General features: G+C 42.8%; 1 protein-coding gene across 1 annotated transcript in view; it reads right to left on the reverse strand.

The window, feature by feature from the left end:
- KDM4C (lysine demethylase 4C) overlaps nt 1–15,809 on the reverse strand; it is a 563,556-nt gene that overhangs the window by 537,327 nt on the left and 10,420 nt on the right. Inside the window, exons 3-4 of the mRNA XM_075827279.1 lie at nt 8,553–8,728; nt 6,696–6,810 (exon numbers count right to left, since the gene is read on the reverse strand). Of these exons, the coding sequence (XP_075683394.1) occupies nt 6,696–6,810; nt 8,553–8,728 (291 nt within the window). The remainder of the gene's footprint in view (nt 1–6,695; nt 6,811–8,552; nt 8,729–15,809) is intronic.

Genomic DNA, 15,809 nt, shown 5'->3' on the forward strand with positions numbered 1-15,809 from the left:
ATAAATACACTCCCACCTCTGTGATTGCTTGCCGCCTGTGCCTTCTGCATTTAGATAAATGTTTAGAAAATAAAAATTTCAGAATAGGTACTGCTCAAGAATGACATTTATTATGCAAATGCACGTCTGCCTAAAATAAAATGAACACAGAAGAGCTTCCCTTGGAGTGTATCTTCAGAATGTATTCAATAAATATGCAAGAGTGCCACCTTGTGGATGAAAATACATACAGCTTTAAAAAGGGAATTCACATCAAAATGATGTTTGTTTTTTTTAACTGGATTCAGTTTTGATGGTTTATTTAAGCCAAAGCCGGTCTTTCCTCTATACTTACAACTTTCATTAGTATCCACTCCTGGCTTTGGCTCCAAAAAACTGCATCCAATACTGCATTAAAACGATGGATGGAAAAATCTAGTGTAGTTTACCATGCCACCATTTACTATGCCACCAGAAAGTGGCATGAATTATAGCTCTGAGCTAGCGTAGATTTCCATTTCTGATGCACGGACAGCAGAAAACGCTACAAATTTATGTGCGCCTCTTAATATATTGGCCGCATTTTACTGCTGCCACCTTCATACTAAGACTAGCATATAAAACGCCTTTGCCTTTTGTATAAAGGGGTGTGGCCTCTCAATAGGGCCACAACGGCCGACAAATATATTATAATTTATGCCAGAAAACTGGAGTAAATGATGGTAGATTAGGACATTGTATGGGACATTGACTGCTGCATCGCATATAAGGCCCTGACGCTGCTCAGCTTCAGCATCCTGCGGCTCATACAAGGTACTGAGAGAGCCTGAGGGGACCCGGAAGAAAGAGGAGAAGCGGTGATGCGAGTACACCTTTTATTCATTTTACAGTATGTCCGAAGGGAACGGATGACGCACTGCCGCGGAGGTTGCAGCTAAATTGTAGAGCACAGTTGGGGGAAGAAGTGACACATTTATTAACTATTTATTACATTTATTAGACTTTCACCTCATAAATGTGCCACATCTTACCCCAACTTTGTTTATATGAAGACTGGCATATGAAACACCAGTCTAAATAAATTCCTTCCTATGTTTTTCCAGAAATCACTTTAGAATGAAATGTGTGTTACATTGTGTGACGGTCATTTTCTCACAAAATAGAACGTACACTGATACAATTGAGGGGGGATCACAGTGTTTTAAAGAGAACACGTCATCACACCGGACATAAAGTACATACTTGTATCTCCCATAAAATGACATTTGTGGAGCAGCTTTTTTTAACTCTACATTGTGCTGCTCTTGTTATTTATCCTAGAAATGTATGAATAAGCCTAATAAGGCCATAAAATTTGAAAGGAAACTTTGCTCCTGCCAAAAATCGACAGACACCTCGGTGGAAGCCAACGGACCCTATTATAAGTCAGTGAGGTCTATCAGGCATCGCTGGGATCCGTTGTGCGACAGATCCAGCACTGCATTGTTATAAACAGAAGCCACAACACAGATGTGAACAAAGCCTTAGTCAGTTTGATCTGAAACACTGATCGGACAAAACACAGCCAATTTTAGTTTTTTCCTCTCAGCCTTCCAAAAGCCATAACTTTTTTATTTTTTTTAAAATAGCCATACGAGGGCTTGTATTTTTTCAAGGGCATCTCCAATGCAGATGTGAACACAGCCTAACCCACTACCGCCGCAACCAGAGCCCCATTTTTCAAATCCGATGTGTCGCTTTATGTGGGAATAACTTTTTAATGCTTTTTCCTCATCCAAGTGATTCAGAGATTGTTTTGCCGTTTTCAACATTTGAATTCTTCTGCTTATAAGAGATAGGTCATAACACAAAATAGTTACAAGGTAACATTCACCGAAAGCAGAGGTCACACTACACATTACAGCAAAGTAAAAATACTCCCCGTAGCATTTTAGCTAACTAGGAGTACAAAATTTGCAGTAGTTCAAATTAATAATACGTTGGGATACAGGATGTTAAAAACTCACTATTTATGCAGGAAAACATTACTAGAACTTATAAAAATGCTTTCACGCATAAATAGCGAGTTTATGTAACATTAAACCTATTTTATATTACACAGTGAACAGAAGTGTGGGACTCTACCTTTCTTGAAGCACGGAGCCGGTCATTCAGAGACCAGGGCAGAAGACCATGCCAATGGACGGTCAAAGCAAAAAGAGTTCAAATAATGGAACTGGAATAGCGGAAATTGACAAATAAGCTGTGTGCCCTGTTCGTCGCCCACAGACATCCATTTTATTTGGACTGTGCAATTCTGTGTTCAGGGGTTCGTGGTATAGAAGTAATATGCGGAGCCTCCCCAAAATACAAAAACGTGCAGTCCAAATAAAATGGATGTCATATATACACACACACACAGATTTTTATTTTTTTCTTTATCTCCTGTATAAATTAATGTGCAGCAGTGTCAGGTGGGATTTTGCAGTGAATATGTTTTTTTTTTGCCTGGACCCAGGGTAAAAACGACACAATATGGTTGAAATTTTTTAAAACTTGCAGCAAAATGTTGTGGTTTTGCCCTGGTGTGTTAAAAAAAAAAAAAAAAAAAAAAAGGCATTTTCACAGCAACTTGTGAACCCAGATAAGTATACATGAGCACATGGATGAGGTGGAAAAAGAGAGACCCCCCCCCAATACAGAGGTGATGGGGTCAGCAGCAGACAGAGGATCACACTGTTGGACAATACTCACGGGCACAAACACATGGGCTGGAAGGAGGGTGAAAATTAAGGAATGAGATGGGGTGCAGGGAAAGGACCACAGTCGTCCTAGACTGGGGATATTAGGCCAAGTTCACACACAGTATTTTGCAGGCAGGAATTTTGACCTGCCTTCCCTTTCTTGCCGCGGTTTGAGACTCCTTTTTTCGGCGCCAATTCCGATGCGGTTTCCGCGTCAAAATCCGCACCAAAAAACTGTGTACACTGGGCCGTAGCATTAGCTCTAACTCGTGTGAAGACAATGACCCAGGAGCTGAAATCTATTCTAATAAAAAAAGAGGACTCAAAATGCACTAGGTGCTTCTTTGCTTCTAGGGCTTGTGTTTGAATACTGTTGAATTGCTGTTTTGAATACTTTGAAGGGTCTAATTTTTAAAATGGGGTGTTTTATCAGGGTTTCTAATACATAGGCCCCTCAAAGCCACTTCAGAGCTCAAGAGGTACCTTAAAAAAAAAGGCTTTTGAAATTTTCTTAAAAATAATAGAAATTGCTGTTTATGTTCTAAGCCTTGTAACGTCCAAGAAAAATAAAATAATGTTCAAAAAACCATGCCAATCTAAAGTAGACATATGGGAAATGTGAACTAGTAACTATTTTGGGTGGTATAACCGTCTGTTTTACAAGCAGATGCATTTCAATTCTGAAAAATGCAATTTTTTCAAAATTGTCTCTAAATTTTGCAATTTTTCACCAATAAACACTGAATATATCGACCAAATTTTACCACGAACATGAAGCCCAATGTGTCACGAGAAAACAATCTCAGAATCGCTTGGGTAGGTTTAAGCATTCCGACGTTATTACCACATAAAGTGAAATATGTCAGATTTGAAAAATGGGCTCTGAGCCTTAAGGCCAAAACTAGGCTGCGTCCTTAAGGGGTTAATGGCTTCCGGATGCTGCCAGTGCAGGACTGCCGGGTGCTCCGAACGACGCCACACAGTCGCACACACAAAGCCTTATTGGCTCAATGTGCATGTTTGACGTCCTGTACACACGCAGACACACACGGCACAGTACGAGAGTTTACATAGAGAGGTTATGGGATATTACCTCTCACACTATGCCATCTTATCTGGCATAACATGGGAAAGCGGTACTGTGTAAGCGCCGTGACATCACAAGTACACCCGTAAGAAGCAGAAATAGCGTCTTTAGCTCTGCCTAGCTCGGAGTCTCCCACACTTCGGTCTGACATTACTTCTTCCAGGTGTACTTGTGACGTCACAACGCATTAGCAGTAGCGCTTTCAGATGTATCGCAAGATTAGATAGTATACTGCGCATACGCCAGATAGAATACGAGTAACGCATGCAAGAGTATTCAGTAAAGAGAACACAGTTATGGACATAGCGCGCTGACTCCAATACTTGGCAGGGGGGAGTTGTTGAGGAAGATTACATGAAGCACTGGAGCAAGAACTGGAGCACTTGTGAGTAAACGGCCAGTCCAAGTGGCACATTAGCATATTGTAACAGAGGGATGAATTGTGGCCAACCAAATTCATTTCTTCTAGGAAGCCGTTTACCCTATGGCAGAAGGACACTTTAGCGGCAACTGCGAGAAGCTATCCTGTCCGCATGGCTCAAAATTCCTGCATAACGATTTCTACACTTAAAGGGAACCTGTCACCAGCATTTCACCTATTGAACTTTACTTATCTCTCACTGGCCGCGGCTATGAAAAGTTCATTGCAGTTATCCCCTCTTCTAAACTCCTCCTCCGACTGTAAATAACGGTCTGCAAATATTTCGCAACTTTTATCGTAATTATCCGGCATCCCTTTGTGCGCACGAACCAGGACATCAATGCACAAGCGCGGGATAGTGTGTGCGGGGGGAAGGTGAGGAGCTGTCAATCAAAAGTAAGGAGGCGGGGTAAACTCGGAAAGACTTGAGGAATTAACTCTTTCCAAACTAAAAAGCTGAATTCTAAAGCTACAGAGCCGACTTAGAAGACAATTATATGTTATATAGAAATGATTTTTCACCCACTACCACCAGGTATTGCTGGTTTAATAGGTGAAATGCTGGAGACCGGTTTCCTTTAATGGAATCTATGCCACGACAAAGTGCTGCAGGGTTCTGAAGGCCAAAGGAGGCCGAACGCGCTATTAGAGGTGTGTCTCTGAATTGGCCACTTTATTAGTGTATGGGTTGTTTTGTGGGTTTTTTTTTTCAATCTAACGCACTGTAAACCACGGAAGCCTCCATTGCTCCCCGTTGCAGCTCATTGCTAATCCTTGGAACATGGGCGGGCAAGACCAGCATGCAGCACGATCTCCTGCAGGCTAAGCCAAGCAGTCCCTCTGGTCCCATGGCACTACTTTGCCTGCTCTGCAAATTTCTTTAATGGGCAGTAAATATTGGCATGCACCATTTCATAGGTTCCATACATATAGGTACTATCACTGCTTTGCCGTGTTTTCAGAAGAACGCTCAGCTTTTTTGCTACATTACTCTGAAAAACGTGGTGTTTATTTCCAAGAACAGTGGCAAATCCACAATAGTACCACTACGTGTGGAACCTATAGAATAACGCATGCCAATATTTACTCAGTAATGCTATTTATACAATCAAGTATACAGTATTTTTCGGACAATAAGACGCAGTTTTTAGCAAGAATAAATCTTGCTAAAAAGTCCCTGCGTCTTATGGTCCGCAGTCAAGGGACCCGGCATCGCCGGGCCCCTCTGACTGCTTCATTACTTAACCCCTTCCCGATCCATGACGTGCTGGATCATGGAACAGGTGAGGGGGGGGGGGATGATGTATGTGCTGAACCCGCTCCATACACTGCAGGTGTCAGCTGTGTTTTACAGCGGACACGCTGCTCTAACGGCTAGAAACAGTAATATCGCTGTTCCTGGCCGTTTAAGGTGGTTGTGCCATAAACCACACGTATCCCCTATCGACAGGATAGGGGATACATGTGTGATCGATAAGGAGAACGGGGACCGAAAGTTACCAAGAGCGCTGCATGAGAAGCTTTGAAAAAACAAAAAAAACATTTTCCCAAGAGCAATGTAAAAAAAAAAAAATCATTTGGTGTCGCTGCATCCGTAAAGGTCCGATCCATTACAATATACCATTATTTAACTCGCACAGCGAGTTCAAAAATGTAAAACCTCAAAATAGTTTTTTGGTCACCAGGGCGCTACAAAAAAAAAAAAAAGTGATCAAAAAAAAGATCGTATGTACCAAAAAATGGTGCCAATAAAACGACAGCTCGTCCGGCAAAAAATAAGCCCTCACACCGCTCAAAATCGATGAAAAAAATATATAAAAATATATAAAAAACATTTATGGCTCTCAGAATAAACTATTTTTTAACAAATCATTTTTTTCCCTATTTTCTGTTATCTAAAACCTGGGTGCGTCTTATGGTTTGAAAAATACGGTACTTTGAAGTCTAGCTGTACCTTGGATAGAACTAGCCTATAGCCTACCTTAGACACTAAGGCTGGGTTGACACTACCTATTTTCAGACGTAAACGAGGCGTATTATGCCTCGTTTTAAGTCTGAAAATACAGCTACAATACGTCGGCAAACATCTGCCCATTCATTTGAATGGGTTTGCCGACGTACTGTGCAGACCACCTGTCATTTACGCGTCGTCGTTTGACAGCTGTCAAACGACGACGCATAAAATGACTGCCTCGGCAAAGAAGTGCAGGACACTTCTTTCAGACGTAATTTGAGCCGTTCTTCATTGAACTCAATGAAGAGCAGCTCAAGATTTACGAGCGTCACAGACGCCTCGCATAATGCGAGGAGGAGCAATTACGGCTGAAACGAGGCAGCTGTTTTCAGACGTAAAAGGAAGCTAGCGTGTGCACATACCCTAAGCAACCATGGATGCAAAAGAACACGCAAAGTTCAATACAAAATATCTGTAGCTTGGATACTTGTTTTCATTTTAAAATAAACAATTTTAAAATCAATAACTTACTTCATCATAAAGGCTTCCATTGACATCTGCCCCATAGATTGGAGCAACAAAAGTTAAATTTTTCCAATATTTCCTCTCCAAATCTTCATAATCCATGTATCTTGGAGTGCAGTATCTGTAATGACACATCAGTAAAAAGATATCCTTTAATCATTTTGCAGGTGACTGAACTTGCCTTTTTTAAGAATTTCAACATAGAGACCAGAGATCGGACCACTCAGGTCTACATTATTTTTTCCCCTTTTGATTAATATAATAAAATCTGTCTGCACAAGAGGAGATGCTCATTGGGCACATTTCTATTTTCTTTTAAATTGTTCAAAATCTGTGTACTTTATGTACTTAAAATTGATTTGCCACTAGTCAGTCTTAATTTCTTCATACCCAGTACGTACTACAGGAGACAAATTTTCAAGATTTTTTTTTTTTTTTTTTTAATCTTCCCAATCTGGTCAACTTATGGAGGCCTTCCCTGTGGTCATTTCACACTCCCTACTTGATTCTTTAAAATACAATTTTCTCCTGGAATGGGATTCAAGGGTAAAGTATTTCAGCGTCGAATTTCCTAATGATTCCTTCTTGCTATTTGAAACAATTTTTTTTCACAGCCTCATGTTAAGACCTGCAGTCCTGAAGCATCCTTTTCTACTCCTGGTTTGGCAGCTGTTAAATACTGAAAAGTGTACATCATCCCTCAATTCATTTACCTCCTACAATCTATATAATGATGGCGCACAACACACAAACTTCTTTAAATTCATCCTGTGTACTCAATTGTTGGACTGTACCATGCAACGCTACATCTGTCCAGGGTGTGGGACTGGTGCAGGCATATGGACCATCTCTACCTGTGCTCCTTGCTTGCCACGTGTTACTTTCGGGTAAGAAACTTTACTGGAAAGGCAACCTGGCCACAAGAAATTATTAAATAACGGAAGGGACATGTATGACCTATCAATTCTGCTCTTACACCACAGCACAATACCTCAGAGATATAAGAAGTTAGAGCATGCAATCCAACCCGTTAGAAGTCCCTTGATACCCCCTTCAAAATAAGTCGGTGGTTTTTTGGGATATACAGAGGATGGAGAATATGACTTTGTCCAGCAGAGAACAAGTGTCAGTCTCCCACAAAGATTGGTTCTACTGGCTGGCATCTAATAAAGACAAGTACTTAAGAAGAACTTGTAGGGGGTTTACCCCTCTTTTTATTCTACTCCTATTTTCCTTATAAAACAGTACCTCCCTCCCCGTCCTATAGCACAACAAAGCACACCCTTTATTGCTACATCTCAGATTTTCTAAAATTCAAATCCAAAAAGACCTTTTATGTTTAGCTTTTTCCATAATGTACGTGTAAATGAATATCTCCTGGGCCCCAATGCAAATTAGGCAACAGTGCCTCCACCTACCATGTGCCACATAGAATACTGGTATCTTCATAAGGCACCAGGACTTGGATGTACCTGCTTCCTCTGAACCTCCTATTGCTACTACCCCGGAAATGTGACATCAAAATGGCAAAGCTTACTTTGAAGCAACCGAGCTGGAATACTGCCCTGGTTCTAACAGGCACCTGAAGATCGCGTTACCACAACAAACAGCTCCCGATTCCCTTTTCTGCATTACATGTATTTATGAACATACTATACTGCACCGATCCGTTTGCTGTAACTACTTTACTTTTGCGGACCGAATAAAAAAAAAAAAAAAAGTTAATAGTCTGCAGTGTATAACATCAAATTAACCAAACACAGTGAAGGCATCCTTCCCTAAACCATACAGTAACAATCACAGCCAACGTAACGCAAGATCATTGGGCATATTAGTAGTTGATGTGACGGACGCTTTACATACTTATCACTGTTGGCGAGTCTTCTGAACTCTTTTACACTCATTGGCTTTTTCTGAATATTGTACTGAGTGAACAGACCAGACTGGCCTGTAACCATCTGCTGGATTGGAGCAGGGATCACAAGATCATCTATGTCATCATAGTGTCTCTTGGGCTTCCATCCCTTTGGGGGAATAACCTAAGATGAAGAAGATGGATCGGTTTATTTGTATTATACGTTTTATGCACATTTCAAAGACAGAATATCGGATTTAAAATGAAGAGGGAAAAAAAAAAAAAAAAAAAAAAAAAAAAAAAAGAAGGAGTTGCCTCCCTATCATTGCCCTGCATTACAATTTCTCCTAGGTTTTAAAACCAATGCCTCAATGTTCACCTCAATGGCCTTTAAGTTTATCACTTGGAGGTTTACATATCTCAAGCTTGATGACAATCTCATGTTTTTTCAACTTGTGCGAAGAATTTGTATATTTTGGAATTCTGTACACCTTTCCTTTAGTTTGCCTTCGTTTATCTGTATTGTTGTACATGGCATGTAATCTGTCAGTTTTGCTTTAGATTTTAGAACGAAAATTTTATATTTTGTAATGGAATTTTTCCCTTAAAAAAACCAAACTGAATCGGTCACGTCAATATGCTACCCTAGGTAAGGACAGCATATTAGAGACAGGTTCCTTCTCCTAGAAACCAAAACAGCACAAAAAAAAATATTGTGCTGTTTGGCTAATTGAAGTGATCTTAATACATTGAACTCACAGTTATGGGTCTGGAGCTCCTGCCACCCCTCTTTGCAGTGACTGACAGGCTGCTGTGTATACTTTGTGACACTTGGGGGTAATTTCGCAACAGAGGTAGCAGATTCCTGAAATCTGAAGAGGTGTTTATAGTGCCGAGGGCCAAACAAAAACTCCAGAGGTGAATACCAGTCAAAGAAATTCAGCTTTCAATCGATTGCACTACCTAATTTCTGCAACCCCAAGGGCAAATAACACCTTTACTGGAGGTCCCTCCTCAGCACTCTGGCTCTCGTGGAGCTCGTTCAAGTCCCTTCTGGATGCCAAGCCCCGTTTGTCTCCAATTGGCCCACAGTTCACCTGAAGCTACACTTATTTTTGATACTTTATTATAATATGTAACCTTTTTACCTTTAAATGTGGACATAAGACTTGCTTCTCAAGGGATACAATTTATAGACACTAACTTTATTTCTAACTTTAAGGTTGAAGTAAATATATTTCTAACTTAGGAGTGTAATACAAGCACAAGAGGGGCTGTAAAAGGTAATTTTTCCAATGTCTGTGTTAAAATGGGATAAAAGTATTATTAAATATGTTAACATTTATTAGGTATATGAAATGAGTTTAATATTTTTTTACGCTCAATTTTATGGCAAATTTCTTACTATACTTTTTAATAAACATATTATACGACAAAAAGCACAAATGGTAAGACACGGTCATAATTTTTTTTTGCCCATTTACTACAAAACTACAGTAACTCAGAGGTATTCATATTGTCCTTTGAAATGGGTTACATGCGCCAGAAGATGAGAGTGCAAAACCCAACCCTGGCAGAGCTGGTGAGCCACCCATAAAACACTTCGATATGCTTTTAGTATGATAAAATACGTTTACTTGAAACGCATTGTTGCGATGCTGCTCCATGCCCGATATAATACACCGTCAGAGCATTAAAGGTCTACATTTTTACTCTGTGAGGAGATATAGGCCCCTTTCACACTGCATTTTTCTTGACATATGCGTAAGGAAAAATCTCAGAGCATACGTTAATTGTAACCATAAGCTCCCATTATACCAATGGAGGCCAAAATAAATTATTTTGGCCTACGTCGGGTATTCCTTTTTTGCTGAATAGAAGTTCGTAGTAGACTACACTATTCTATCCAGAAAAAAATAAAAATACCAGATGTGTTAAAAGTCTATGAACAGGCGTGGCCTGGACATGGCGCTGGTGAGACGTGTGGTGTGAGAGCTCCGGCGTCCCGACTGACTTCCAGCCCGATTAATAGCGTCTGACAGCACTTTACATCGCACTAATGCGAAGGGGAACACGCGGTAAAGCTACCACACCGGCAAGAAGAGATCAAGGGAGAACGAGGTCGCCTGCTTCCTCGCCTCAGCAAACCAACATGGCGGGTCGGGTGCGGCCGCATCTGCAGCGCCTCCAGGAGCGAGGTCGTCCTCGGAGCTGACACAGGACTTTCCGGCTTTTCTGGTCCGGGGTGAGTCTTCCATGGTCCCATCACAGGGCACTGAGCGGGGTCCCGATATGCAGGCACTCGCATCACAGATGGCGGCCATTCCCACTAAAACAGACATGGAGGGATATATTTCCCGCCTTGAAGCGGTGTGTAAAACAGAGATACGTTCTCTGAAAGAGGACATTCACCATATTAATACTGCTGTGGCGGCCATTCAAGTAACCACGCAGACACTCCAACAGCAACAGGTTTCCCAACAAAGTTTATTAGATCAGCATTCTGCCCACATTCAATTATTATTTGATATGGCTGATGACGCTGAAAACCGCAATAGAAGGAATAACATCAGAGTTAGAGGTATCCCTGAAGCTACAGGACCCCAAGATCTCATTCCTACACGGATTGGGATTTTTAACACGCTATTGGAAAAACCGATTGACTCCCGGTTGGAAATAGATAGAGCGCATCGTACCCTGGGTCCGAAAAGCACAGATCTGGCGAGACCACGTGATGTAGTGTGCAGGATACATTTCTTCCAAATTAAAGAGTCCATTATGCGTCAAGCGCGTAACAAAGGTGTTTTGGACTTTGACGGTGCTCCGGTACAATTGCTGGCAGATCTTTCCCGCTCTACGCTGGCTAAACGGAGAGCATTGAGGCCGCTACTAATGGTACTTCGGGAGAAAGATATTCCGTATTCGTGGGGATACCCGTTTCAATTGCAAGTTCGACGAGGTTCGGCTACCTACTCGGTGTACTCCCCAGATGACATTCCCGAGTTCACAGCAGCTCTGGACTTGCCTGCTATTGTTATTTCTGATTGGCCGCTCTTCCCGCCATTACCACAGCGCCCGCCACGGCGTAACTCCAGGGTGGAAAATTATTCAGCTCCGGTCCGCCGTAGACGACTTCAGGCGCCGATGGTCGCGGAATCAAATCGGTTGGAATGATGCGACATTAGCTTCTCCCATAGCCTCGCAGGACTTACTTGAACGTGATGCTGTTTTTTGAGGCTAGGGGCAATGTGCAGACATGGTCCTGTCCTAAACATGGGATTTATTATGTTGCTGCTTTCCTACTTTTCCCCAGATTTTGAGTTACAAAAATGTTACTTGTCATGTTACAGCATGGTTTTACAGGCCCGGAGAGGGAGCAGGAAGGTATAGCTGGGGCGCGAGCATAACTTGCTCTTATTGGTAGCCAGGCCCTAAGATGAAACAGTAGGTGGGAGAAGCCCGGGTTGTAATGGTTCATAGCCTCGAATTTCTTAATCCCTCGAAGTTCTTAATCCCTCTGATGCTTTCTGGGGAATGTCTATTTATAGCTGTTCCCTCCACCTTTCTAGCGGGGCCTGATATATTATATTATAGTATACATTATATTGCTTTATGTTCTGGTTCCTTTCCTTGAACGTGATGATGTCATGCATGTGTGTGGTTCTTTTACAGGTGCCCTTTAAGGGCTAAACATATCGTTATCCCGCCGCAGTTTCTCTGTTTTCTCTTAATATGGCGGTTGTTTAGATCAAGGATATCGGGTTAACGGAAGTTGGTTGGGATCATCCTTCTTCCATAGTTCAGTCAACTCCATACGTAGGTGGTGTTCTGCTACGCAGTGAACACTTTACATATACCTCTTTCCCCTCAACTTAGTGGTTTTGGGGCTGGAACACCGTCTGTGGTGTTTTCCATAGTGTCTTAATTGTTTTCTGTCTCTCTGTTAATTGTTTCTCCTTTTCTCCCTCCCCGTCCCACTCCCTTCCCCACTTGTCGCCGTCCTCATTCCTGATGGAGTCTCTCAATTGCTGCTCGTTGAATGTGCGTGGATTTAACACGCCGCAGAAACGCTCTCAGATTTTGTATAATATGCACAAGCAGCGTGTCCAGATTTTGTTTCTACAGGAGACGCATTTTAGGAGTGAACATGTGCCTACTTTGACTCCTAGGTACTATAAACAGTGGTTCCATAGTACCAACCCGGAAGCTAAGTCAAGAGGAGTGAGTATTGCGGTACATAGATCTCTGCCGGTGTCTATTGTAGAAACCCGATCTGATGCTCATGGGCGCTTTTTGTTTGTGAAACTTCAGGTCTGTGGGAAAATGTTCACAGTGGCTAATCTGTACCTCCCTAATCATGATCAGGTGCGCACTTACAGGAGCTACTTGACAGAACTTGCCAACTTCACAGAGGGCCTCTTGATCACTGCAGGTGATTTTAACTTTGTCTTAGACAGAGTTATGGACTCGTCTTCGGGCAGGTCCTCGGTAGCAGCAACACAACTATCTGCTCTTAAGGCTAAACTTTTTGCAATGCAGCTGGTGGATGTTTGGAGGATACTTAACCCTCAAACAAGGGATTATACCTTCTATTCTGCGGTCCATGACATGTACAGCAGGATAGACATGTTCTTTGTGAGTCATCATCTATAGTCCTGGGCTCCGGCGTCTCGGATTGGTTCAATGATCTGGACAGATCATGCGCCAGTTTTCCTGTCACTACGGTTCCCTGGGGGAGAGGCGAGGGAATGGCATTGGAAGCTAAATACTCTTCTTTTGAAGGATTCGGTGTGTCGAGCGGCTGTTACCCGTTCGATCTCAGAGTTCTTAGATCACCACAACCTAGATCCCGCCCCCCTACCGATACAGTGGGAAGCGCTGAAAAGTGTCGTGAGAGGTATCTTTATCCAACAGGGCTCCAGGCTTAAAAAAGAGAGAGGTTTTAAAATGAAGAAGTTACTGTCTTGTATTCAGTCCCTAGAGTCTGCACATAAACAGTCGAGACAGCCTCAAACGTTAGCGGAATTATCAGAGGCCAGGAATTCCTTGAGAGAGTTGCTGGATCAGGCTCAGGCCTCTTTCAGAGATCGTGCTAGGGGTTTCTTTTACAGAGCACTCAAGCCACGGGTCCCCACCTCTTATATTCCAACGATTAAGTCATGCTCGGGTGACATTAAACATAAGCCAGAAGAGATAGTGCAAACCTTTCGGGAGTATTACCAATCCTTGTATAATCTCAGGGGACCTTTACAAGATATGTCATCTGCTGCTCTGCAAAAGAAAATTGACCAATATGTGGCTAAAACAGCACTGCCAGAGCTGGAAAGGGCTGAGACCGAGGAGTTGAGTGCAGATTTTTCTGATGAAGAAATCCAGGGCGTTATCAAGTCCGCTCCGTCGGGTAAAAGTCCGGGCCCGGATGGTTTCCCGACGTCCTTCTACAAGGCTTTTCTTCCGCAGCTCCTTCCCTTTATGACTAAGGTATTCAATTCGGTCACGTCGTCAATGCCCTTCACGCCGCAAACGTTGGAAGCTACCATTACGGTTATTCCTAAACCAGGGAAAGACCATTCTATCTGTGCCAATTACCGCCCGATTTTGCTAATAAATGTTGATGTTAAGCATTATTCCAAGGCAATTGCAAATAGATTGGCACCTCTGCTCCCGGGAATCATCCATACTGATCAAGCGGGGTTTGTCCTCCGGAGAGAAGCGAGGGACAATACCAATAAAACTCTTCTCCGGATGTCCCACGCGAAGAAAAAGTCCATACCCACTTGTCTGATTTCAGTTGATGCAGAGAAAGCTTTCGACCGAGTCCACTGGGTCTTCTTGAGATCGGCCTTACAACAAACGGGAATTGGCCCGGTAATGATAGAAAGGATCTTTGCTCTATATCAGAAACCCACGGCTAGAGTCAGGGCCAATGGCATTTACTCCGCAGCTCTACAGATTGCTAACGGAACCAGACAGGGGTGCCCGCTGTCCCCATTACTATATGTGATCACAATGGAACATCTGGCAGTGGCGATCCGTACATCTCCAGATATTTCTGGGATTAGGGTAGGTGGTGAATACCATAAGCTGGCGTTATATATATGCAGACGACCTCTTATTGTTCATTACTAATCCTGTTATTTCCTTCCCGGTGCTTATTCGAGAATTTGAAGAGTTCGGAAGGGTCAGTAATTTCAAGGTCAATTACACAAAGACGGAAGCGCTAAATGTATCGCTTCCACAGGAGTTGGTTGATCTTCTCTTTCAAATGGCAAGCGACATCTATCAAATACCTGGGGGTTCAGATTTCTGGCACTTTAACGGATCTGTACTCCCTTAATTATCCTCACCTAATGCAACGTACGCTGAAAGATCTCCAATCCTATGACAGAGCACAATTGTCATGGTTTGGACGTATTAATGCCATCAAAATGGATATCCTCCCTAGGTTCTTGTATCTATTTCAGGCAATCACTGTTATGGTTCCTAGGGCGTATTTTAAGACATTGGAGGCAGCGTTTTGTAAGTTCGTCTGGGGCACTCTGAGGCCTCGCATTAGTATGAGCTCATTGTCTCGCCCTAAGCTGAAAGGGGGAGCGGGACTCCCAGATTTGGGGTTGTACCACCAAGCTGTAGTGCTTTCTAGAGTGATAGATTGGTTTCATAATGACACCAATAAACAATGGGTGGGGATTGAGAGGTCCTTGGTGGCGCTCTCTCTGAGATCGCTGCCGTGGATTCTGCCGGATCATCGACCACCCCTCTCGACCCTTCCTATGCTTACCCATCATTTTCTCACTCTCTGGGACAGATTGATGGTTCGAAAGGGGCTTTCCCATAGACCAGGACTTCTTAGCCCTTTGTTCGATAACTCTGAGTTTCCACCAGCTGTTCACAAAGCTACCTTTTTGAGTTGGACCGCTTCAGAAAATACTAGGCTATGTCAGGTGATGTCGGATGGGGGTCGCCTCCCTCCGCTACATATGTTGAGAGAGACCTGCCCGGAGAGGACTCTTTCATGGTTGGAATATGCACAATTGTCTACCTTTTTACACTCGGCCCTGCCGGACGGTATCTGCATCTCAGTGACCACGTCCTTTGAATCATTGTTGCTCTTACAAGAGCCACCTACTCGTGTGATCTCCAAGATGTATGCCATCCTATTGGAGACTTCTGTCAATCAGCCCCCTGCATATGTTAGCGCATGGGAAGAGGACCTAGGTTTCTCCATATCTCTGCTTGATTGGGACAGGGTTTTCCTCCTGACC

This window comes from Rhinoderma darwinii, chromosome 1 (genome assembly GCF_050947455.1).
Source record: "Rhinoderma darwinii isolate aRhiDar2 chromosome 1, aRhiDar2.hap1, whole genome shotgun sequence".
Lineage (NCBI taxonomy): Eukaryota > Metazoa > Chordata > Amphibia > Anura > Rhinodermatidae > Rhinoderma > Rhinoderma darwinii.